The sequence below is a fragment of the Rattus norvegicus genome, chromosome 9, assembly GCF_021556685.1.
Source record: "Rattus norvegicus strain SHRSP/BbbUtx chromosome 9, alternate assembly SHRSP_T2T, whole genome shotgun sequence".
In the NCBI taxonomy this organism is placed as follows: domain Eukaryota; kingdom Metazoa; phylum Chordata; class Mammalia; order Rodentia; family Muridae; genus Rattus; species Rattus norvegicus.
In genome coordinates, this window is record NC_141542.1 from 17,352,471 (window position 1) to 17,377,807 (window position 25,337).

Below are 25,337 nucleotides of genomic sequence, written 5' to 3' on the forward strand. Positions count from 1 at the left end.
AGATGGTGAGTGAACAGCACAGAAACAAGAGTCTTGTGCAGAAGACAGACCTACGAAGTCTGGTAAGAATAGAGATTCCATAAATGGGAAATGAAAACTTGGGTTTCTCCACACAGAATGTGGCCTTATTTTGTACTCTAGTTGTCACCCTAAGCATGTTAAAAAAAAAAATCAGCATATTCACAAAAAGGTATAAATAACAATACAATGTCTTTCTGTATAAAAGAATTTAATGCTCTAGTGAAAATTGGAATGAGTAATTCAATAACAGAGAAGTGGGTTTTTAGAGTCACAGTCATAACTTTTTGTAAGACTACTACACTCCCCACCTCCATGCACCTACTACATGGAGTAGCAGTACTAGAGGATGTCTTCTGCAACCATGGTGTCAAATATCTGGTAACATATTTGATGTTCCGTTCCACTTGTGACATTGTAGGACTTGATGAGGCACTCCAGCCATGGGTATGCATCTACAGACAAGAGGGCATGCCATTCAGTCATTAAACCAGCACAGAACTAATAATAGTGTTAGTTAGAATTGTTTCCTTACCTCAGATGAAAGTGATTAAAAGTTTATAAAACATTTGACAGCAAAAGTAGTAAATCATCTCACCAATGTTTTGCTCCTTTTCTTAAGCTGACTGTGTATGGGCCTCCGCTGTCTTTTCCTTGACTAATTAGATAGAGGTAGAACCTGAACTTGACATCAAGTCATTTTAAGCCTTACCTGTGACCTGCCTAAGTGGCAGCAATAATGCCAACCATCGCATTTGGCAAAGAGCAGGCAGGTTCATTTCTAAGACCAACTGAAGGCCCCAGGAAGTCTGCAAGGCATCTGGTACAGGAACCAAGCTTGGTGATAGATCTATCTATTTCAAAAGATACCTGGCCCAGACTTTTACTTTTGGAAATCTATGCATACTAAACGCAATATGAAAACAGATGAACATATCTCAATTAAACTTTGTTCCAGAAAAGCAAACTTTTGCCATCTCTTGGGAACTGATGTTACATTGTAGAGACCTACTGCAGAGGAAAAATCATGAGCAAACTCTAACAGTCCCATCAGCAACAGTGAAGGAGGTAGAGGGGAGATTTGTCTCTGTGAACAATTACTTGAACAATCAACTTTTTAACATAATTTACTTCTGCAGATTCTAACAGAAAAGAAATGCTGACCACAAAAGTGCTCAGTGGCAGAGGCTACAATGTGTACAATTTTTATCAGGGCAGAATTCAGTAGATGCAGTTCATAAACTTTGCAAAATAAATACAGAAAAGTTTGAAGCTCATTAGAAACCAAGAAAATCCCCCGAGTTAAACATGATTATGACAGTTTATTTGAGGACATGTTTCTAGTAAATAGTGCATCAATTTGGTGTAATTGCAGCCCCAATTTTTCTATGGTATATGTGCTAAATCAGAGTCAAGTATGTTGTGACCAAAACTGCTAGGCTTTAATTATATTTCAAAGTATTGTAAACCTTTTTATTTATATTTATTTTATTTCTGCCATCTTATCAAGACACTGATACTGTTTACACTTAGTAATTCCCAAGGACTCAGCTGGCTTCCTTCCTCCCACAGTCTGCGGATTAGATACACACTAGGTGAATTTTGAACAAAGAGAAAGAAGCACGATTGAACTGCTGCCTACCTATTTTTATTCCTGGAGGACAAATAACATTCATGATCCTTTCCAGATTTCTCTGCAGGTCATCATCAGTGAGTACTTCTGATGCTGGGATCTGGAAAAACTTGTCCTAAAAAGGATGACAACAAAGGAATGTTCATCATCTAAGAAGCTTCCATGCATAGAATTTCAGTAACCAATTTGCTAAAATGACAGATATACACATCTCTCTATTAAGGGTGTAGAATTCATAAACTGCAATGCTGGTCTAAGCTAAAGTCCAATCCTCTTCTTTAATACTCTCTCTTTTTAATTAAACACTTTATTTGTTTATATTTCAAATGATATCCCCCTTCCCGGTTACTCCTCCCCAACTCCTCACATCTCAACCCCCCTCTTCCCCCTCCCTTTTGTCTCTATGAGGGTGCTCCCCAACCCACTCACCCACTTCATCTCTCCATTCTAGCAACCCCCTACGCTGGGGTACCAAACCTCCACAGAACCAAAGCCCTCCCCTCCCACCGATGTCAGATAAGGCCATCCTCTGCTACTTATGTATCTGGAGCCAAGGATCCCTCCATGTATACTCTTTTGTTGGTGGTTTAGTCTCTGGGAGCTCTGGATGGTCTAGTTAGTTGATTTGTTTTTCCTATAGGGTTGTAATCGCCTTTAACTCTTTCAGTCCTTCCCCTAGCTGCTCCATTGGAGTTCCTGGGCTCAGTCCAATAGTTGGCTGTATCTTCATCTGTATTGGTCAGGTGCTGACAGAACTTCTCAGGGAACAGCCATACCAGGCTCCTGTCAGCAAGTGCTTCTTGGCATCAGCAATAGTGTGGGGATTTTGTGTCACTTGATGGGATGAATCCCAAAGTGGAGAGGTCTCTGAATGGCTATTCCTTTAGTCCCTCTTTCATTTTTTGTCCCTATCCTTCCTTTGGACAGGAACACATTTCTGGGTTAAAAATTTTGAGATGGGTGGGTAGCCCAATCCCTCATGTGGGACAGTGCCTATCTACTGGAGGTGGTCTCTACAGGTTCTATCTCCCCTTTGTTAGGTATTTTGGCTAAAGTCATCCTTGTTGGATCCTAGGAGCCTCTTGCTTCCCTGGTATATGGGACATTCTAGTGGCTAACCCTAGTTCCTCATCCGCCACTGCTACATATTTTTATTCAATTTCTTGACCCTGTGTACTTCTCTCTTGTCCATTCTAATACCTGATCCTGCTCTCACCTTTTTCCCTACCCCTCCTTTCTCCCTCCGAGGTCCCTCTGTCCCTCTACCTCTTGTAATTATTTTGTTCTCATTTCTATGTAGCATTAAAGTATCCACACTTTGGTCTTCTTTTTTCTTAAACTCCATATGGTTTGTGGGTTATATTGTGGATATTCTGAGCTTTGGGGCTGATATCCATTAATCAGTGAGTGCATACCATGTGTGTTCTTTTGTGTCTGGGTTACCTCACACAGAATGATATTTTCTAGTTACATCCATTTGCCTGCGAATTTCATGCAGTCATTGGTTTTAATAGCTGAGTAGTACTTCATTGTGTAAATGTACTATAATTTCTGTATCCATTCTTCCTTTGATGAACATCTGGGTTGTTTCCAGCTTCTGGGTACTATAAATAAGGCTGCTATGAACATAGTGAAGCATGTTTCCTTGTTATATGTTGGAGCATCTTTTGTGTATATTCCCAGTAGCTGGGTCTTTTCTGAAGGACCATGAGATTAATTTCCAAAGCAATTTTTCCTGCTTGCTATGCAATCAACAATGGAGGAGGAGTATTCCTCTTTCTCCAAGTCCTCACCAGCGTCTATTTCCACCTGGTTTGCTTTGTTTTAATCTTAGCCATTCTGATTAGTCTCGGGGTCATTTTGATTTCCATTTCCGTGGTGACTAAGGATGCTGAACATATTTTTAGGTGCTTCTCAGACAAAGCTTTGAGATGCACACACATAGTAAGATAATGTAGCCAGGCTAATGACACTTGTATTACTGGGAAAATAGGTAATGTTAAGTATGAAGGGATATAACAATAATGAAAAGGTACTTTATTTCTGCCCATTCTATATTATATTTTAGAGAAAAAATTTTCTTGGCTTGCTAACTGTTCTGTTTTCTATGCATACACTGCACATAGCAGCTGCTCAGTAAATATTCATTTAATAAGTGACTAGATGAATAGTCCTGACTGAAGAAAAAAATCACTTAAGCTCAAGTTGGATTGTTTTCTATCTCTTTGTAAGTTAAAATGTAAATAACAAACAAAACAAACCCAAAAAGCAAGCAACCCCCCCCCCAAAAAAAAACCAAAGTATTCACTTTGGCAGCACATATACTAAAATTGGAATGATACAGAGAAGTTACAAAGGTTCTTGCACAGGGATGAAATTTCTGAACAAAATAGAATCAACAAAACCCCTAAAAATTCCAATTATAAAGTACCAATAAGCTGTGCCCATAGCTGAGCTGGTCCCACAGCTCTCTGTACCCAAATCCTGTTGGGGGAGAGAACTGCACTCTCAGAATTACAGACAATGCTAAGAGCTCAGGGGAGACCACTACTTCTACCCACATTCCTGGACCAAGAAGAACCTAGGAGCAGCATGAGACAGGATCTCTCAGGTATCTGCCTGTGCCCTGAGCTGACTTTGTTACACAGCTCTCTGTACCCAGATCCCCCTGGGAGAAAGCCGGTCTCCAAAGTGCTGACATACAGACTTACAGGAGAGTCAAGCCATGTCTGAGACAGCTAACATCAAAGATAGTCAGATTGCAAGAGGCAAGCGCAGGAACCTAAGCAACAGAAACCAAGGCTACTTGTCATCATTGGAGCTCAGTTCTCCCACCAAAGCAAATACTAGATATTTAAACACATAGGAAAAGCAAGATTTGCATTAAAAAAAATCATACCTCATGATGATAGAGGACTTTAAGAAGGACATAAATAACTCCCTTAAAGAAATACAGGACAACAAAAGTAAACAAGTAGAAGCCCTTAGAGAAGAAACACAAAAATCACTTGAAGAATTACAGGAAAGGCTGACACACCTGAGAGTAGAGGTAAGACCAACTCTTCTGCTCCAAGCGACCCTCCTGGAGACTTCAGCACACACAAACCCAGGAGCAGTCTGGGACAGGAACCTTCCAGTTTCTGCCTGAGCCTGAAGCTGAACCAGTCCCACAGCTCTCTGTACCCAAATCATGGTGGAGAGAGAGCAGGACTCTCAGAAGTGCAGACAATCCTCAGAGTTCACAGGAGACTTCCATTTCTGCCCACATCCCCAGCCAAAGAGGAATCTGCCTAGTACCCTCTGGACATGGGAACCTAGGAGCAGTCAGAGGCAGAACCCTTCCGGGTTTTGCCTGTGCCCAGAGCTGAACCAGTTCCACAGTTATGTGTTCACAAATACCGTCAGCAAGAGATCTGGACTCTCACAAGCTCAGAGGAGACAACTACTTCTACACACATTCTTGGCCGAAGAGGAACCAGCCTAGTACCCTCTGGGCACAGAAACCTAGGAACAGTCAGGGGAGGAACCCTTCTCATTTCTACCTGCTCCCAGAGATAAAAGCCAGTCCGCACGAATGCTAACTAACCTGAGAGGTAAGGCCAATTCTTCTGCTCCCAGGACCAGCTTGAAGCCCTTGCCTGGAGCACCCAGGAGGAGAGGGGGAATAGGAGCAGTTTGGGACAGGACAGGTTTTGCCTGCACCTGGAGTTGACCTGATCCCACAACTCTCTGTACCCTGATTCAACTGAAAGAAAACAGGTCTACAGGAGTGCTGACACAGTCAGGCTTAATGGAGGGTCAAGTCACTGTCAGAGACAGCAAGACAAACTAACACCAGAGACAATCTGATGACTAAAGGCAAGCGCAGGAACATAAGCAACAGAAACCAAGACTACTTGGCATCATATGAGCCCAGTTCTCACACCACAGCAAATACTGGATATCCAAACACACAGGAGAGTCAAGATTTGTATTTAAAATCACATCTCATGATGATGATAGAGGACATTAAGAAGGACATAAATAATTCCCTTAAAGAAATATATGACAACACAAGTAAACATGTAGAAGCCCTTAAAGAAGAAACAAAAAAAAATTTCTTAAAGAATTACAGGAAAACACAACAACACAGGTGAAGGAATTGATCAAAAACCATCCAGGATTTAAAAATGAAATTTGAAGCAATAAAACAATAACAAAGGGAGACAACCCTGGAAACAGAAAACCAAGGAAAGAGATCAGGAGTTATAGAAGGCAAGCATCACCAACAGAATACAAGAGACAGAAGGGTGACTCTCAGGGGCAGAAGATATCAGAAAACATTGACACCACCATCAAAGAAAATGTAAGACGCAAAATATCCAGGAAATCCAGGACATAATGAGAAGATCAAACATAAGAAAAATCAATGTAGAAGAAAATAAAGATGCCCAGCTTAAAGGACCAGTAATATCTTAAACAAAATTATAGAAGAAAACTTCTTCTATATATATAATCTAAAGAAAGAGATGCCCATAAACATACAAGAAGCTTACAGAAATCAAAATATATTGGACCAGAAAAAAAATTCCTCCCATCACATAACAGTCAAAACACTAAAGCCACAAAACAAAGAATATTAAAAGCAGAAAGGGAAAAAGGTCAAGTAACAAATAAAGGTAGACTAACCAGAATTACACCAGACTTCTCGCCAGAGACTATGAAAGCCAGAAGATCCTAGGCAGATGTCATACAGACACTAAGAGAACACAAATGCCAGCCCAGGCTACCATCTACCATACCCAGCAAAACTCTCACAATTAACATAGATGGAGAAACCAAGATATTCCACCATACAACCAAATTTACACAGTATCTTTCCACAAATCCAGCCCTACAAGGATAATAGATAAAAAAAAAAAAACTCTAACAAAAGAGGGAAACCACACCCTAGCAAAAGCAAGAAAGTAATCTTCATGCAACAGACCCAAAAGAAATCCAGACAAACATAATTCTACCCCTAACAACAAAAATAACAGGAAACAACAATCACTATTCCTTAGTATCTGTTAACATCAACAGACTCAATTCCTCAATAAAAATATATAGATTAACAGACTGGATATGTAAAGAGGACCCAACATTTTGCTGCATACAGGAAATACACCTCCATGACGAAGACAGACACTACCTCAGAGTAAAAGGTTGGAGAACAATTTCCCAAGCAAATGGTCCCCAGAAACCAACTGGAGTAGTCATCCTAGTATCAAACAAAATTGCCCTTCAATAAAAAATTATCAAAAAAGATAAGGAAGGACACTTCATATTCATCAAAGGAAAAAAAAACCACCAAGATGAACTCTCAATCCTAAATATCTATGCTAAATGCAAGGGCACCTACATTCATAAAAGAAAAGTTACTAAAGCTCAAAGCACACATTGCAACTCACACAATAATAGTGGGAGATTTCAACACCCCACTCTCAATAATGGACACTTCATGGAAACAGAAACTAAATAGAGACACAGAGAAATTAACAGACTATGGAACAAATGGATTTAACAGATATTTATAGAACATTTTTCATCCTAAAACAAATGGATATATCTTCTTTGCAGCAGCTCCTGGTACCTTCTCCAAAAATTTGTCATGTAATTGGTCACAAAATAGGCACCAGCAAGATACAGAAAGATAGAAATAACCCCATGCATCCTGTCAGAGCACCATGGACTAAGGCTGGTCTTCAACAACAAGAAAAATGACAAAGAGCCCATATACACATGGACATTGAACAACACTCTACTCAATGATAACTTGGTCAAGGAAGAAATGAAGAAAGAAATTAAAGGCTTTTAAGAATTTAATGAAAATGAAGGCACAACATACCCAAACTTATGGGACACAATGAAAGCTGTGCTAAGAGGAAAACTCATAGCTCTGGGCGCATCCAAAAAGAAACTGGAAAGAGCATATATTACCAGCTTGAGAGAACACCTAAAAGCTCTAGAACAAAAAGAAGCGAATACACCAAAGAGGAGTAGATAGAAGGAAATAATCAAACTCAGGGCTGAAATCAACCAAGTAGAAACAAACAAACAAACAAACAAACAAACAAACAAAGAACTATACCAAGAATCAAACAAACCAGGAGCTGGTTCTTTGAGAAAATCAACAAGATAGATAAACCCTTAGCCACACTATCCAGAGGCCACAGAGTGTGTATCCAAATTAATAAAATCAGAAATGAAAAGGGAAACATAACAACAGAATCTGAGTAAATTCAAAAATCATCAGATTCTACTCCAAAAGCCTATATTCAACAAAACTGGAAAATCTAGAAGAAATGGACAATTTTCTAGACAAATACCAGGTACCAAAGTTAAATCAGGAACAGATAAACTATCTAAACAGTCCCATTAACTCCTAAATAAATAGAAGTAGTAATTAAATGTCTCCCAACCAAAAAAAGCCCAGGACCAGCTGGGTTTAGTGCAGAATTCTATCAGATCTTCATAGAAGACCTAATAGCAATACTGTCCAAACTATTCCACAAAATAGAAACAGAAGGAGCACTACTCAATTCCTTCTATGAAGCCACAATTATTCTGATACCTAAACCACACAAAGACTCAACAAAGAAAGAGAACAACAGACCACTTTCTCTTATGAATATCGGCCCAAAAATACTCAATAAAATCTCACAAAACAAATCCAAGAACACATCAAAACGATCATCCATCATGATCAAATAAATAGGCTTCATCCAGGGATGCAAGGATGGTTCACTATAAGGAAATCCATTAATGTAATCCACTCCATAAACAAACTCTAAAAAACCTGCATGAGTATCAGATAAGATGCTGAAAAAGCATTTGACAAAATTCAATACTCCTTCATTTTAATAGCCTTGGAACGATCAGGAATTCAAGGCCCATACCTGAACATTGTAAAAAGCAATATACAGCAAACCAGTAGCCACATCAAATCAAATGGAGAGAAACTTGAAGCAATCCCACTAAAATCAGGGACTAGACAAGGCTGCCCACTCTCTCCCTACTTATTCAATATAGTACTCAAAGTCTTAGCCAGAGCAATCAGACAACAAAAGGAGGTCAAGGGAAAGAAAGAAGTCAAAATATCACTATTTGCAGATGATATGATACATAAGTGACCCGAAAAGTCCTAACTACTTTCCACCTAACTACTAAGCTACTAAACCTGATAAACAACTTCAGCAAATTGGCTGGATATAAAATTAACTCAAACAAATCAGTAGCCTTCCTCTACTCAAAGGATAAACAGGCTGAGGAAAAAGATAGGAAAATGACACCCTTAACAATAGTAACAAATAACATTTTAAAATATCTCTGTCTGACTCTAACCAAGCAAGGGAAAGATCTGAATGACAAAAACTTCAAGTCTCTGAAGAAAAAAAAATTGAAGATCTCAGAAGATGGAAAGATCTTGCATGCTCCTGGATTGGCAGGATTAAAGGAATTAAATGGCCATCTTGCTGAAAGCAATCTACAGATTCAAGTGCAAACCCCAACAAAATCCCAAGTCAATTCTTCACAGAGCTATAGATAAACACATAATTTTAGCTTTATGGGCTATGTTTCATTCTTACATTTTAAGTTATTTTTAAATCATTTTAAGAACAAAATAAAGAGAAACCAATTTTTAGGCTTAAGAGGTCTGCATAAATTACAATGAAGGAAAACTAAGCTGAATATTAAAGACTTTAAATGTAAATTTCAGTAAATTGGGTTTTGTTTTTTTTTTTTTTTTTTGGTATTTTGTTTGTTTGTTTTAACCAGGTCTGTTACTTACAGAATCCTTGAGGTAGACATCTAATACTCCGGTTCCATCATCAAATGTGAAAGTCATAACAAACACATACTGTAGAGGTACAATGCCCAGAGCTAGTGAGGGGGGAAAAAAGCATATTAATCCAGTTTGCTAGACTTTCCACAAGGTAAAAGCAAAAGTGGTTTATTATAGAGCATAGGAGTAGATAATGTTTACTGAGAGTATTTATAAGAAAATGAAAGCTTTCTTCTCCAGATCAATCTATGAAGGCTGCCCCATAAGAGAATCGCTTTGGAACATTCCACCAAATTTATGCAGGAGTAGTCTCATGACATAAGAAATTGTATCCTAATATTTGGTAGAAACTACAACAAATGATTAATACAATGTCACTCACTGCAAGTTACGTATGTAAAAAATAAAATGAAAACCATAGAATATTATTGAAAGCAACACAAAGTTTACTGCTATTAAAAGTTTATCCCCGGGGCTGGGGATTTAGCTCAGTGGTAGAGCGCTTATCTAGGAAGCGCAAGGCCCTGGGTTCGGTCCCCAGCTCCGAAAAAAAAAAAGAACCAAAAAAAAAAAAAAAGTTTATCCCCCCCAAAATAAGTTTATCCCCTTTAGTTTATGAGCATTTATTATTATTACTATTATTATTATTACTATTATTATTATTATCCTTGACAAAATCTGGGCTTCCATAATTTGCTAGGATGAGTGAATTTGAATAAGTTGGAGATAACAAATTTACAGTTAACATATGAGAATTTTCAATTAAGGCAAACATCTTTTTTCAGGAGTTGATAACACTGCATGAATGTATGGAACATTCTATTACCTTCTGTACACACAGACCATAGTCCACTAGGAAGATAATTTAAGGAGGCAAGTCAAAAACAACATGTTGGAGCAGCACAAAAATAATTGTAGTATCCAAAAGCAGAATGAGAAGAATGTAGTTTCAGGACTCAAGAGTTATACTGAAGCAACACTAAGTCGGCTCAAAGTCAAAACAAAGGAGCACATGAAATGACATTGCCCATCTCAACAGGAGAAGATCATGCAAAGTAACATGGAATCCTAATGGCCCAAAGTATGAAATAAACAAACAAAAAAATGAGAAACACATATATACATATTCGAAAACAAAAATTCAGTCTAGGGGAAATAAGCTGAGTATAGTTTGATGAAAATAAGAATTCTTAATGTATTTTAAGTTGCCCAAACGAAACCTACAGATCTAAATGTCTATGAAGGGCCAAGGCTGAGAAAAACATTGGCAAATGGGCATTTACTGGGGAGACAAAAAAATCACAAGTGTGGGAAAGTTAACAAAACATGGTAGAGTACTTGGCTTGAAAACATAGACACAATTGAAGCAGAATAGATATTGTGGTATCTACAAAGAGTGTTTGTTCTTGTAGAAGAGAAAATGGATATACAAATTTATAATTCTAGTAGACAGAACATTACTAGTAGTCCTACATTAGTAGGAAGATCTAGCTTTACAATTAAGGATAATCTGAGAGTTAAGAGTACATGCCTTACAATGTACCCTTCTCCTGGAAGCTAAAACCAAAGGCTAGGTAATCAATCATGTGTACAACCAATCATGTGACTTCTTTGTTCTAGCTAATGACTTGAAGGAAAGTAATGCCTATTCTAACATTAAGTATGGACCCTAAAGATGTTCTCAGGATCTGTATTTGTGACCAATAATTAAATGGAAAACAAGTGGTCAAGTATTAAAATATTATCATTTCAATGTTTGGAAATGATAGCAAGTATTTTAAATATTCAGTTCTTATTTTTTATTACAATTATTGCAAATTGGTGTCAGTTAAGAAAAGTTGAGATGCTTATACCTAACTTCAGACAATAAATTGGTCTATTAGGATGGGTTAAAAAATAAACTAAGCTAATTTGCCATAAATATTCAAACATATTGAAATACAAATTAGTGAGATGACAGAATTAAAATTTTAAGTTACAAAGAAAAAAAATCTAGCTTACCTTCTGCTACAGAGGATGGAAGCCATAGTCTTTTATTAGGAATAGTACTTAGGTTTTGTATGGATTTCAAGTTTGAGCACTGATTACATCTGATGGGAATAAGAAAAAAAAGATAAGCATTTAAATTATTCAAGTATGGACAGTTTTAGAAAGTTAGTTATTAAATAGAAGACATCACTGTCTACTCTGTAATGTGTTTGTTTCAAAAGAATTATGATTAACTTACACAAAAGTGATAAAAGATATTATGGTGGGGTAGTTTATGAGAATGGTCATCATAGGCTAATATATTTGAATGTTTGTTCTACAGTTGTTAAAACTAGTTGGGAATGATCATAAGGTGTGGCCTTGTTGACAGAGATGTGTCACTGGGGCAAGGCAGGGGGTAGGGGGGTAGGTGTTAAGATTTATCTGCCTCTCTTTTGTCGACCAATATATGATCTCAAAGCTTCTGTTCAAATGTCATGTCTGCCTATTTGGTACCTTGATTCCTGCCATAGTAACTGTGAACTACCACTCTGAATCTATAAGCAATTAATACTTTCTTTTGTAAAGTATTTAATGCAAGCAATTAAATACTTTCTTTTCTAAGTTGCCTTGGTCATGATGTCTCCTCATAGTGATAGAACAAAGAAAAAAAGAAGAGCTTCAGAATAAATAACTCAATGTTGAGAACCAGAACTGAACTGTGTATCCAAATCATTAGTTAATCTGACTATTAATTTTCTTATCTGTTAAAACAAACAATAAACAGGAGAGAAGTTAGAAGAACTCTGAATTTATGGCTCTATGAACAATATGTAATGGTCACAGTCTTAAGAAACACTTGCCTATTGTGGTGGCACATGCCAGTATGATTTGCTGAAGGAGGCAAAGGCAGGAGGATCACAAATTCAAGGCCAGACTGGGCTACAAAAAAGAAGGACCTACAAGCAGTCAGTGGCAGGACCCTTCAGGATTTTGCCTGCGCCTAGAACTGAGAGCCAGGTGCCAGGAGTGCCTACACACCTGAGAAGAGAGGTAAGACCAACTGTTCTGCTTCAAGTGACGTGCCGGGTGAACTCAAGACACACATAGGCAGAAGTTCTCTGGGACAGGGCACTTCCAGTTTCTGGCTGTACACAGAACTTATCTGATCCCATCTTACATATCCCTGCTCCCAAATCCCGTGGGAGAGAGAGCTGAACACCCAGAACTTCGGACAATCCTGAGACCGTAGGAGAGACTGCCACTTCTGCCCACCCTTGCCCATATCCCTGGCTCAAGAAGAAACTGCACAGTGCCTCTGGAAACAGAAATATAGGAGTCAGTGGCAGGAAATTGCTGGGTCCAGCCTGCATGTGGAACTGAACTGAAACTGTCACACAGCTTCTAGCACGCAAACCCTGTGGAGAAGAGAGCTGAACGCTCAGAAGTGTGGACACTCCTGAGGACTCAGAGGAGACTACTCACTGTCCACATTCCTGACCCAAGAGAAAATTGCCTAGTGCCCTCTGTGTCCCCTGGGAACAAGGACCTAGGAGCAGTCAGGGACAGGACATGTCGGATTTCTGCCTGCACCAAGAGCTGAAAGCCAGTCCCGAGGAGCAGCTACATACCTGAGGTCCAAGCTCTCTGTTCACAAATCAGGCTAAATGAAAACAAGTCTATAGGAGTGCTAACACACAGGTCTACAGGAGGGTAAAGCCACCATCAGAAACAGCAAGACAAGCTAACACCAGAGACAACCTGATTGCGAGAGGCAAGCACAGGAACCCAAGCCACAGAAACCAAGACTACTTGGCATCATCAGAGCCCAATTCTCCCACCAGAGCAAATACTGGATATCCAAACACAGCAGAAAGGCAAGATTTAGATATAAAATCACATTTTATGATGATTATGGAGGACTTTAAGGGTGACATAAATAACTCTCTTAAAGAAATACATGACAGCACAAGTAAACATGTAGAAGTGCTTAAAGAGGAAACACAAAAATCTCTTCAAGAATTACAGGAAAACGCAAACAAACAGGTGAAGGAATTGAACAAAACCATCCAGGATTTAAAAATGGAAATAGAAACAATAAAGAAAGCATGAAGGGAAACAACTTTGGAGATAGAAAACCTACAGAAGAGATGAGGAGTTACAGATACAAGCATTACCAACAAAATACAAGAGATAGAAGGAAGAATCTCAGGAGCAGAAGATATCATAGAAAGCATCTACACTCTACTCAATGATAACTTGGTCAATGAAGAAATAAAAAGAAAAAATTAAACTTTTTAGAATTTAATAAAAATGAAGGCACGGCATACCCAATGGAACACAATGAAAGCAGTACTAAGAGGAAAACTCATAGCTCTGAGCGCGTCCAAAAGGAAACTGGAAAGAGCATATATTACCAGCTTGATAGCACACCTAAGAGCTCTAGAACAAAAAGAAGCAAATACATCCAAGAGGAGAAGATGACAGGAAATAATCAAACTCAGGGCTGAAATAAACCAAGTAGAAACAAAAAGAATGATACCAAAAATAAACACACCAGGAGCTGGTTCTTTGAAAAAATCAACAAGATAGATAAACACTTAGCCACACTAACCAGAACCCACAGAGAGTATTTCCAAATTAACAAAATCAGAAATGAAAAAGGAGACATAACAACAGAATCTGAGTAAATTCAAAAAACCATCAGAGCCTACTCCAAAAGCCTATATTCAACAAAACTGGAAAATCTGGAGGAAATGGACAATTTTTTAGACAAATACCAGGTACCAAAGTTAAATCAGGAACAGATAAACTATCTAAACAACCCCATAACTCCTAAGGAAATATAAGAAGTTACTAAGCGTCTCTCAACCAAAAAGAGCCTAGCACCAGATGGGTGTAGTGCAGAATTCTATCAGACCTTCACAGAACACCTTATACCAATTATACCAATACTGTCTAAACTATTCCACAAAATAGAAACAGAGGAAGCACTGCCCAATTCTCTCTATGAAGCCACATTTACGCTTATACCTAGACCACCACAGAAAGACCCAACAGAGAAAGAGAACTTCAGACCACTTTCCCTTATGAATATCAATGCAAAAAATGCTCAATATAATTCTCGTAACCAGAATCCAAGAACACATCAAAAGATCATCCATCATGATCAAGTAGGCTTCATCCGAGGGATGCAGGGATGGTTCAATATACTGAAATCCATCAGCGTAATCCACTATATAAACAAACTCAAAGATAAAAACCATTACATTAGATGCTGAAAAAGCATTGGACAAAATTCAACACCCCTTCATGATAAAAGTACTGGAAAGATCAGGAATTCGAGGCCCATATCTAAACATAGTAAAAGCAATATACAGCAAACCAGTAGCCAACATTAAAATAAACGGAGAAAAATTTGAAGCAATCCCACTAAAATCGGGGACTAGATAAGGCTGTCCACTCTCTCCCCACTTATTCAATAAAGTATTGGAAGTCCTAGCCAGAGCAATCAGACAATGAAAGGAGGTCAAAGGGTTACAAATTGGAAAGGGAGAAGTTGAAATATCACTATTTGCAGGTGATATGGTAGTATATTTAAATGACCCCAAAAGTTCCACCAGAGACCTAATAAGCCTGATAAAAATTTCAGCAAAGTGGCTAGTAATAAAATTAACACAAACAAATCGGTAGCCTTCCTCTACTCAAAGGATAAACAGGCTGAGAAAGAAATTACGGAAATGACACCCTTCATAATAGTCCCAAATAATATAAAATACCTTGGTGTGACTTTAACCAAGCAAGTGAAAGATCTGTATGCCAAGAACTTCAAGTCTCTGAAAAAAGAAATTGAAAATCTCAGAAGATGGAAAGACCTCCCATGCTCATGGATTGGCAGGATTAATATAGTAAAAATGGCCATTTTGCCGAAAGCAATCTACAGATTCAATGCAATCCCCATCAAAATTCCAAGTCAATTCTTCATAGAGTTAGAAAGAGCAATTTGCAAATTCATTTGGAATAACAAAAAACCCAGGATAGCGAAAACAATATTCAACAATAAAAGAACTTCTGGGGAAATCACCATCCCTGACTTCAAGCAGTATTACAGAGCAATAGTGACAAAAAGTGTATGCTTTTTACAGAGACAGGCAGGTAGATCAGTGGTATAGAATTGAAGATCCAGAAATGAACCCACACACCTATGGTCTTTGACAAAGGAGCTAAAACCATCCAGTCAACAGAGATCGCATTTTTAACAAATGGTGCTGGTTCAACTGTAGGTCAGCATGTAAAAGAATGCAAACTGATCCATTTCTCTCACTCTGTATAAAGCTTAAGTCCAAGTGGATCAAGGACCTCCACATACAACCAGATACACTCAAACTAATAGAAGAAAATAAAAAAGTGGGGAAGAATCTCGATCATATGGGCACTGGGGAAAATTTCCTGAACAAAACGCCAATGGCTTATGGTCTAAGATCAAGAATCGACAAATGGAACCTCATGAAACTGCAAAGCTTCTGTAAGGCAAAGGACACTGTCATTAGGACAAAATGGCAACCAACAGATTGTGAAAACATCTTTACATCATATTTACATGTGATAAAGAACTAATATCCAAAATATAGAAAGAACTCAAGAAGGTAAGACTCCAGAGAGCCAAATAACCCCATTAAAAAAAACGGGGTACATAGCTAAACAAAGAATGTGCAGCTGAGGAATATCAAATGGCTGACAAGTACCTAAAGAAATGTTCAACATTGTTAGTCATCAGGGAAATGCAAATCAAAAACAACCCTGAGATTTCACCTCACACCAGTGAGAATGGCTAAGATCAAAAACTTGGGTGACAACTGATGCTTCAGAGGATATGAAGAAAGAGGAACACTCCTCCATTGTTGGTGGGATTGCAGACTGGTACAACCATTCTGGAAATCAGTCTGGAGGTTCCTCAGAAAATTGGACATTGAACTACCTGAGGACCCAGCTATACCTCTCCTGGGTATATACCAAAAGATGCCCCAACATATAAAAAAGACACGTGCTCCACTATGTTCATAGCAGCCTTATTTATAATAGCCAGAAGCTGGAAAGAACCCAGATGCCCTTCAACAGAGGAATGGATACAGAAAATGTGGTACATCTACACAATGGAATATTACTCAGCTATCAAAAACAATGACTTCAGGATGTTCATAGGCAAATGAATGGAACTAGATAATATCATCCTGAGTGAGGTAACCCAATCACAGAAAAACACACATGGTTTTCACTCACTGATAAGTGGATATTACCCCCAAAGCTGGAATTACCCAAGATACAATTAAAAGACCACATGGAGCTCAAGAAAAGGGATGAGCAAAATGTAGATGCTTCACTCCTTCTTAAAAGGGGGAACAACAATATCCATACAAGGGGATATGGAGACAAAGCTTGTAGCAGAGACTGAAGGAATGGTCATTCAGGCCTGTCCATCATGTAACCCAAATATAAATATATATATATATATATATATATATATATATATATATATATATATATATATATATATATATACACACATATATATACACATACATACATACAAAAACTATATAAGAGTGATGAAGCTAAGAAGTGCATGCTAACAGGAACCGGATACAGATCTCTCCTGAGAGACACAGCCAGAGCACGTCAAATACAGAGACAAATGCTAGCAGCAAACCACTGAACTGAAAACGAGACCCCCATTTGTGGGACTATGGAAAGGACTGAAAGAGCTGAGGGGCTTGCAACCCTATAAGAACAATGCCAACCAACCAGAGCTCCCAGGACTAAACCACTCCCCAAAGACTACACATGGACAGACCTAGGGCTCCAACTGCATATGCAGCAGAAGATGGCTTTTTGGGTACCAATGGAAGAGAAGTCCTTGGTCATGCTAAAGTGAGACCTGCAGTGTAGGGGAAAGTCCGGAGGGCGGGAGGGGTGGTGGATGAGGAGGGAACACCCCAATAGAAAGAACGGAGGGGTATGGGATAGGGGGGTTATATATGGGAAACCTGGAAAGGGAGTAACATTTGAAATGTAAATAAAAAATAGCCAAAAATAAAATAGAAAACCTAGTCAATAAGAAAAAAATTATTCTGAATGAACAGTAAGGACAAGGAAGATTTCCAGTAAAATAACATTTTCAGTGAACACATCTTCACAAGCATCATATATGATGCCAGCGAGTCAGTTATGGTCTGAAATGTAAGAACATTTGAAACAAGACAATCCCTAAAACTGGACATCATTTATTAAAACTTATCCTCCTGATATATTAGTATTCTAAAGCATGAATAGATTTAACTTTATTATGTATAATCAAATGTGCATGAGATGTGGTAATAAAATACATTTGATAAAAGACAGAACTCGGTGTTGGGGATTTAGCTCAGCGGTAGAGCGCTTGCCTAGCAAGAGCAAGGCCCTGGGTTCGGTCCCCAGCTCCGAAAAAACAAAAAACAAAAAAACAAAAAAACAAAGAAAAAAAAAAAAGACGGAACTCAAGTGTCTCTGTAATTTATGAACTGGGAAAAACAGAGGTGACTAATGTCCAGCGTATTACTTAATATATACAGGTATTTCTTCAGTAACAGCAGGAATGAAAAGATAATGTTAGACAATGATAGATCAAGTTCTTCTATAACTTTTGATATCCTGATTTAGACTTAGGTATTCTGCACTAGGAAGACAGGAAAAGAAGGAAGAGAAAAAAACAAGGGATGATTATGTCAAAAGCAAAATACTGATGTTTGAACTTATTCAAAGGAGAACACAAACAATGGGTTTAGACATTTCAATTAAGTGGTCCATAAGCCTTGCAGGCCATTTTAAGATATAAAGACAGTATAAACACTTCAGAGAAATTAGCCAGATACATTTGTTTTTATTTTATGGCTAAAGTTGTTCACAACTCTTTACTTGCAAATGTTCACTGCAATGTGTCATTGCTGGTTCGAAGCCTCTGGCTTCTGCTACAATATGAGTACTGGATTCTCACCAGGTGTCCTCACAGATATGCAGTTGTTGCCCTGTGTCTGCATTTTGGATCTGTAGGGCTGGTCCCTTCATGTCTTCTAGAATTTCATGCATGGGGTAGAAGTTGGACTGGGCCAAATCAAAGCCCTGATTTTTGCCTAGGTAGCTGAGTTAGTTAGCTGACCAGCTCTCCAACATCGGGTTTGCTCTGTTGAGGTTTGGTCTTTTGCTGCTGAGTGCGGGCCCCCAAGACCTCACTGCAACAGAGATGAGAGAGTTTGCAGGGAGACCCAAATGAGCTATATAACCTTGTCCCTGAGTTATTTCTAATTGGTGAATAAAGATGATGACAGCCAATAGCTAGGCAGAAGAGACACAGGCAGGTTTACGGTTCCTTGGATTAGGGGGTTAGAAGACAATGAAGGGGAGAAAAATGTGAGGAAAGAGAAGCCATCATGGGCTAGATGAGTCATGAAAACAGGGCAATGAGGACTGGCTAATTGGAGTTAAGAGCAGCCCAGATAGATTCTAATAGCATAAAAGATAGACATCTACCCAGCTCTATTGCTGATTAAAAATTATTGTATATATAAAGGGTGTGTGTGTCTTTTATTTGAGGAATTGAATGATCAGGGCAAGGTAGAAACCCTGGATCAGGCTGAATTTTTCTAGAACAGAGCTCTCCCTCACTTCCCTGGCTAGCTTACCCAATGGCACAGCCAGCAAGGAGCAGAGCAAGCTCTCCAGCTCTCATCAGCTTGCCCCACCCCCCTCACCCACAGCCGTGCTAGTGTGGCCAGCTCTACTGTGCTGCCTAAGAAAGGTGATAGGCCTACTCTCAGTAGTAGTTCTGTACTGCTGTAGTCAGCGAGGGGCAGGGACAGCTTTCTTGTTCCCATGACCTCTGGCCGCTCTCCAGATGCCTCCTCTAGTGAAACCTCATCACCTACAGCTGGTGAGAGAGCTGGCCACATGTAGGCAGCAGAGTAGAGCTGGTGAGCTAGTCCTGAGGGCATGAGCATTGGAGAGTTGGTCCTGCCATTCCTATACCCTGCCATACAGTGGCAGGAGCAGGAATGCTGCCCCCAAATCAACTACCCATCACCTCGGCACGTGAACAGGAAATAGTCTCTTGTAAAAGTCAAAATTTAGGTTCACTATGACAACAATTAACAAATATGTAGAAGAATAATAAGAATAATAAAGAGGGGGAGTTAAAATGGGATGATTCTGTAGTGCAAGCCTTCTCAAAGCTCAGACTCCAAGGTGAATGTTTCAGAACTATAGGATGGTTTACTTCGCCCTTCCAAGTCAGAATCATAGACTCCATATTCCCTGTCAGATTTCAGTGGGAGAAACTCTGCAAGGTGCTGGCTCAGCACCTAAACTCACTTGTTTGCACCTCTACAATGCTTCCTTAGCTGGCACCTACATTCTTGTGGAAGAAATAAATTTAGCTTGTGACTGAGGAAACATTGTAAGCCTTCTATGTTGCATGCAGAGTATTTAGATTTTGAAATGCTCAAGAAAAATTGAGTACAGATGCTCTAGAACTTACAAGAGGGTGACCCAATACATCTAACTTACTGAACACAGCACTGAGTACATACATATGACCCTCACAATCCAGTAATCCTGAGAGCTCTATTTTGCTGTCACTTCCTAGCATATGAATATTGTACCCCACAACCACAGACTAGAAAAGATTCTCAAAACATAAAGAGCAGTTTGCTGAGCCTATAAAAAATTATAACACAATCATTATAGCTTGAGGACTTTGTACAAGTAAGAACAGGCACAATTAAGGATCAACTGAGCAAAGAAGTGCGTAAGCAATAGCAGGTAAGCAATGGAGAGTAAGGAAAAGAGATACTGTTGAATTGCCCAGATCCCCCCAAAAAACACACACCCATAATGACACACCTTTCCTCGTATGAGGAATGGTGCTGCAAGGTCTAGGAGCTCCAGGTCCTCAGGGCCAGACTTCACAGGAATCACACTGTGAAACATGCTTGACAGTTTATAGATTTCACAGAGCCGTCCTCCTGTTAAAAAAAAAAAAAAAAGAAATTCTTTAGCAGCACAGAGAATCAGAACAAGATACAGAATGTAAAATGTGGAATACAGCAAGTGCTACAAAGAAATGCACAGAACAGGGAGTTACAAATTTTGAAAGAAAGTTTGAACTTTGCATGACAAAGAGAAATATGAAGTTACATAATAATTAGATGCAAAAAGCACAGGAATAAACAGCACTAATTCAATCTCAGAGTTGTCATATTAATATGCTTTTTCATGGCTCCTTTCTCTGACTCAAGTATCTTTAGTTGAGAATTTTCATCCCAGTATTATGACCCAACATTGAAACACAGAGGCTAGGACATTGACAGCTTCACATAAGCAATTGGTCAATGAACTAGATCCACTGAGACAGAATTGAACAAAGTACTGAAATAAACAAATGTGACTTTAATGCATAATTTAAAAATGCAATTCAAATAGGTGTGTGTGCTTATATATATTTGAATCTTGTATACTGTTTTGAGAAATTTAATTAATAGTACATTTACTGTATAAGTAGTAGGTGGACATAAGTTAATAATAGGAAAATATGTACAAAATAATATTTAAAATACCCAATACTAAGTATCTTACCTTCTATCAAAACTAGACATTCACTTGAGTGAGGAAGGATTCCATCATTCTTTACAAAATGAACAGCAACCTGCCGTCCCTCTTGGCCTTTTGTGGTCCAGACTTCTGAGTCATATAATGGTGTACCATGCAGCTTGTAGTCTGGGGCTTTACCTGATGCATCTTGCAAAATTTTATCCACATTTTCATCATATGGAACTTCTTGCCTAAAATGGTTCGTAACAAAATATCAGCAAACAATGTAGTTATACTCACAGCAATTACAATTTAATAAATTACTCAAAAAGAAAACTAGTTTAGGGGCTGAAGAGATAACTCAGTGGTTAAAAGCATGTGCTTCTCCTGCAGAGAACCTAGGTTCATTTCCCAGCACCCACATGGTGATTTAAGATTTGTAACTCTAGTTCTCAACTTTAAGGGCACCAGATAAACACATGGTACATGTACATACATCTAGGCAAAACACTCACACATAATCACAAATAATCTACAATGAATTTAAATATTTTATATGCAGATTAAACCAGTTAAACTCTCCTAAATTAAGGAGATAATTCACTTTTCAAATTTAATAGATTTCACTCAATAGGTGTTTAACATTTTGTGGGTAGGTAAATACATACCATAATCAGAAAGATTTTGTCTGTGTGGGTACCCACGTGCCAATCTCCTACAATGTTGGTCACAAGAACTTTACACAGGTCATCAGGCTTGAGAGCGGGTGTCTTCACCTGTTGATCCACTTCTCTGGCCCATGCCAATTCTAGAGTCCTAGGTGACCTACAGTTATTCCCAGTCCCAATCTGTTGTCTTTTACAAGTAGTCATATCTTCAACCCAGCTAATCTCACTGTCACAGGGAAACTTCTTTAAAGCATTATTAGCTTCATCTATCTTTAATAATTAGTAATTCACACTAGTCAGATAAACTACCATGCAATAAAAACACCATGGCTTGAAATTAAAAGGCTGAAGTGTTTATCCTAATTCTGTCACCAACTGGGCTTTCATGTTTATGTAATCTCTTATACTTGATAAGATACTTATTTGTCTAAAAGGAAATTACAGCACAGCTTTATTCTTGAAGAACAATATAATACTGCAGTATTAAATGAAATATAATCTGGTACTGTTTTATAAATTACCTAAAATCTTCATAATTTTCAGAAAACAGATTCCTCAATTAATATTTTTTTTTTCTCTAGCAATCTAAACCCTTTATTTCTTTTTTGGATATTAGGCCACAGAATCATATAGAATGGGCTCTAGTGGCTCAGGCTCCTTCCATTAGTCCTGACGAAGTGTTTATCTCTGGCTAGCACAGGCTGGCACTTCAGCTGAATCCAGGTGACCTCTTTGGCTTCCTCATTCTTCTGAATGTTCTCCTTCATCCACTTCAGGAAGCTGTCTTAGCTCTTTGAGTGCTTGATGTCCTCCATCCCCACACTGATCCTCTTGGCCAGAATCCGCTTGTTTACAATGATGCCCACCTACAGCATACTGAGTGACATCATAGACTCGTCCAATTTTGCCATGGTAACTTTTCTTTTAATTTTAGAAAATACTTACAATAAATGACATTTAGGACAAAGGAGTTTCACAGACTGTAAAAGTCTTCTGGGCATGTATGATCTTAGCTTTGCTATGATTCGATATTGTCGAGGAGCACTTTGCTTCAAAATGGCACACAACGATGTCTTCTCTAAACAATGGTAATCTGTAAGTTCTGTAGAGAAGTTTTACATTAAGTCAGAATAAAGTATGGGGTCTTAAGTATGTTCAGCATGAATTTTCCTAAAGCAAATATATACCATAAAATCAAATTTATCTCAGCTATGATCACAATTATTTCCAGGTGTGGATCTAGGCCCATGAATGCAGAGCCAGGCACGAAAGAGGTATATTGGTACTGAATTATTGAAAAGAGGAATATTTTAATTATATAATGGATATGTAAGTATTTCTATATGGGACTTGTAGAAATTCTCAGAAAATTCTAACTTAGGGAAAACAGTGGGGTTTATTCAGCAAGAAAATGAATGGCACCTGTAAAGAATGCAGATCTCTTAGACAACCTATGCCAGGCAACAGCTTACTTTCTAAGTGGAATTTGACTAAGAGATGTGACAAAACACATTTGTTAAACAGGAGTTGTCACATGGGCTCTTGACCTGCGTATTCCAACTCAAGACTGTATTGAACTTTCCTTTATTCATGACTCAGAGCCTCAGAATGGAAAGGTTACTAGGGGAACCCAATTATCACAGTGAGCCACAGAGTTTGAAAGAGAAGGGGTTTATTTTATAGGCAGAAAGGGGGGACGATGGATGGGGTGTGTGGAAGGGGCATAGGGAAGAACTTAGAATCGCAACAGCAGAGAAGCATAAAAACAGAACAAATAACTGGGAAATAGAAAATTGAAAGGTTTCACTTGTCTGGATGAGTTTACTCTAAATAGCTTAGTAATGAAGGTGTTATGCAGCCTTTTGGATATTCTGGGGTGACACTCCCCTCTTCTAGAAAACAGAATTTAAGAATACCCAAGCAGGGCTCAGACATGCATAAAAATAGGTTCATTCACAGCTTCAATACACCAAAACTCTCACAGACATTTCCTCTGAGTTGTAAATGGCTGAGGACTTACAGTGAAATACTTCCCTGCTGGGCACACCTGACAAATCTAAAATAAAATGAAACACTTGCTTCACTTCACACACTACAGTAAGATGTTAGAAGTTTTACACTTCGTATTACTTTCAAACTTCAAAAATCCTGTGATAATGTAAAGACCTCCTAACTATACTTCTAAACAATTCACCCACAGTTAATGCTGGCACATTTACTCTACGCTTTGGGCGTACCTCATCTCTGTCTCCCTGTGAACTTATTGTTACATTATTACTGGGGACAGTCTCCAGAAAATGTCCTGATTCCTCCAAACACATCAGTATTTCATGAAAACAATTTTATTACCTTCATACTGCTACAGTGCCTCTTTCAAAGAATTAACACAGACTTAACCCTTTCATGGGATTACCAGATACTTACCCCTCTCCAAATATCTTTTGACTTTATGCTATAATCCTAAACAATGAATATTTATCTTTTGTGTATCCTGATGTCAACAGGATTATCTTTAATCTACTTATTTATTTGCCTATGACACTGACTTTAAAAGTGCACCTACTTATTTTACTGAGTACATATTAATTTAGTTGTGGCTGGAATTTTCTCACTCTGAGATGTTGATCATTCATTGTTTGCATAGAGACTTTATATGTGGCACGGTACTTCTCAATACATGCAATATAAAGCCTATGAGAACACACCTTCTCCTCTGGGGAGGGAACCTGGTACAGATAATTAAAGGATGTTCGACTTAACTCTATTCCCACTCTTGTAACTAGCAGAGAGTAAATGTGTTCTTCTTTATCAACCCTTAATAATCTAGTAGTTTAAAACCTACTGATTTATGATTCACAAATGAAATAATAATTACCATCATGGTAGCAAAATGGTGTTTTACTATTTTCATTTTTACATTTACTAGTCATTAAGCCTTGAAGACTTTTCTATTCAACCCATTTTATTTCCTCATTAGCGAGCAGAGTTCATACATCCCAGCTTTACTCGCTGAATTCTAACCCATCACTAACATTACTTTGACGATTATCACAATGTCCCACATTTGATATTCTCTGTTAGCCAAGAATGCCTTTAATTTCTAGAAATCCAGGGTGTTCTTGATTTATCTCTAATTCCCTTGTCCTAAATGTGGATATTCTTTGGTTTTTGGCCACAGATACCTGGGACATTTTCATAAGCCAAGATCTGAATGTAAACTCTCTGTGCTTACCTCCTGCAAGTCACTGCCTCTCTACAGTACACCTGCGAGAATTAATGTGTAATGTCTAAAGTCTCAGTATACATCATTTTCTATCCCAATAAAAGATGATATTTTAGTCTTCCATTACATATATACATCTCCTTTCTTCAACAGGAGAAACTCCTTCTATATAGCAGTATACATTTAATGAACTATTTAATTAAATTCTGATCACTACTTAATTTTTTTACAAAAAAAGGTTTTATCAACTTATCTGAAATAATAAGGATATATGTAATAGCTATGTACTATCACTGCTAATATTAAAGTTTGGGAAAATAGGATAGAGAGTTTCTAATGTGTACAATTTTAACATAGAATATAATTTCATTATAATTAATGTCGGAATAGAAGTTATACCATTAA

General features: G+C 38.2%; 1 protein-coding gene and 1 non-coding gene across 32 annotated transcripts in view; one reads left to right on the top strand and one right to left on the bottom strand.

Moving 5' to 3' along the window:
• Positions 1-212: 212 nt before the first annotated feature.
• Positions 213-25,337, bottom strand: part of Pot1b (protection of telomeres 1B) — a 58,130-nt gene continuing 33,005 nt past the window's right edge. For 14 of the 31 annotated variants that reach the window (XM_087568114.1, XM_087568111.1, XM_087568107.1 and 11 more), the window contains 7 exons: positions 22,655-22,811; positions 21,087-21,292; positions 20,341-20,476; positions 11,457-11,545; positions 9,462-9,553; positions 1,661-1,766; positions 213-473 (listed from right to left, as the gene is read on the bottom strand). In XM_087568114.1, coding sequence (XP_087424240.1) covers positions 361-473; positions 1,661-1,766; positions 9,462-9,553; positions 11,457-11,545; positions 20,341-20,476; positions 21,087-21,292; positions 22,655-22,811 — 899 coding nt within the window. In that variant the 3' untranslated portion in view covers positions 213-360. Of the gene's footprint in view, positions 474-1,660; positions 1,767-9,461; positions 9,554-11,456; positions 11,546-15,202; positions 15,260-20,340; positions 20,477-21,086; positions 21,293-21,709; positions 22,812-25,337 lie in introns of all 31 variants that reach the window. The other 17 variants (XR_015628994.1, XR_015628987.1, XR_015628981.1 and 14 more) reach the window with 4 other exon arrangements.
• Positions 3,952-4,057, top strand: LOC120094870 (U6 spliceosomal RNA). Its single transcript, XR_015630086.1, has one exon. It is a non-coding gene; the product is annotated as a U6 spliceosomal RNA (small nuclear RNA).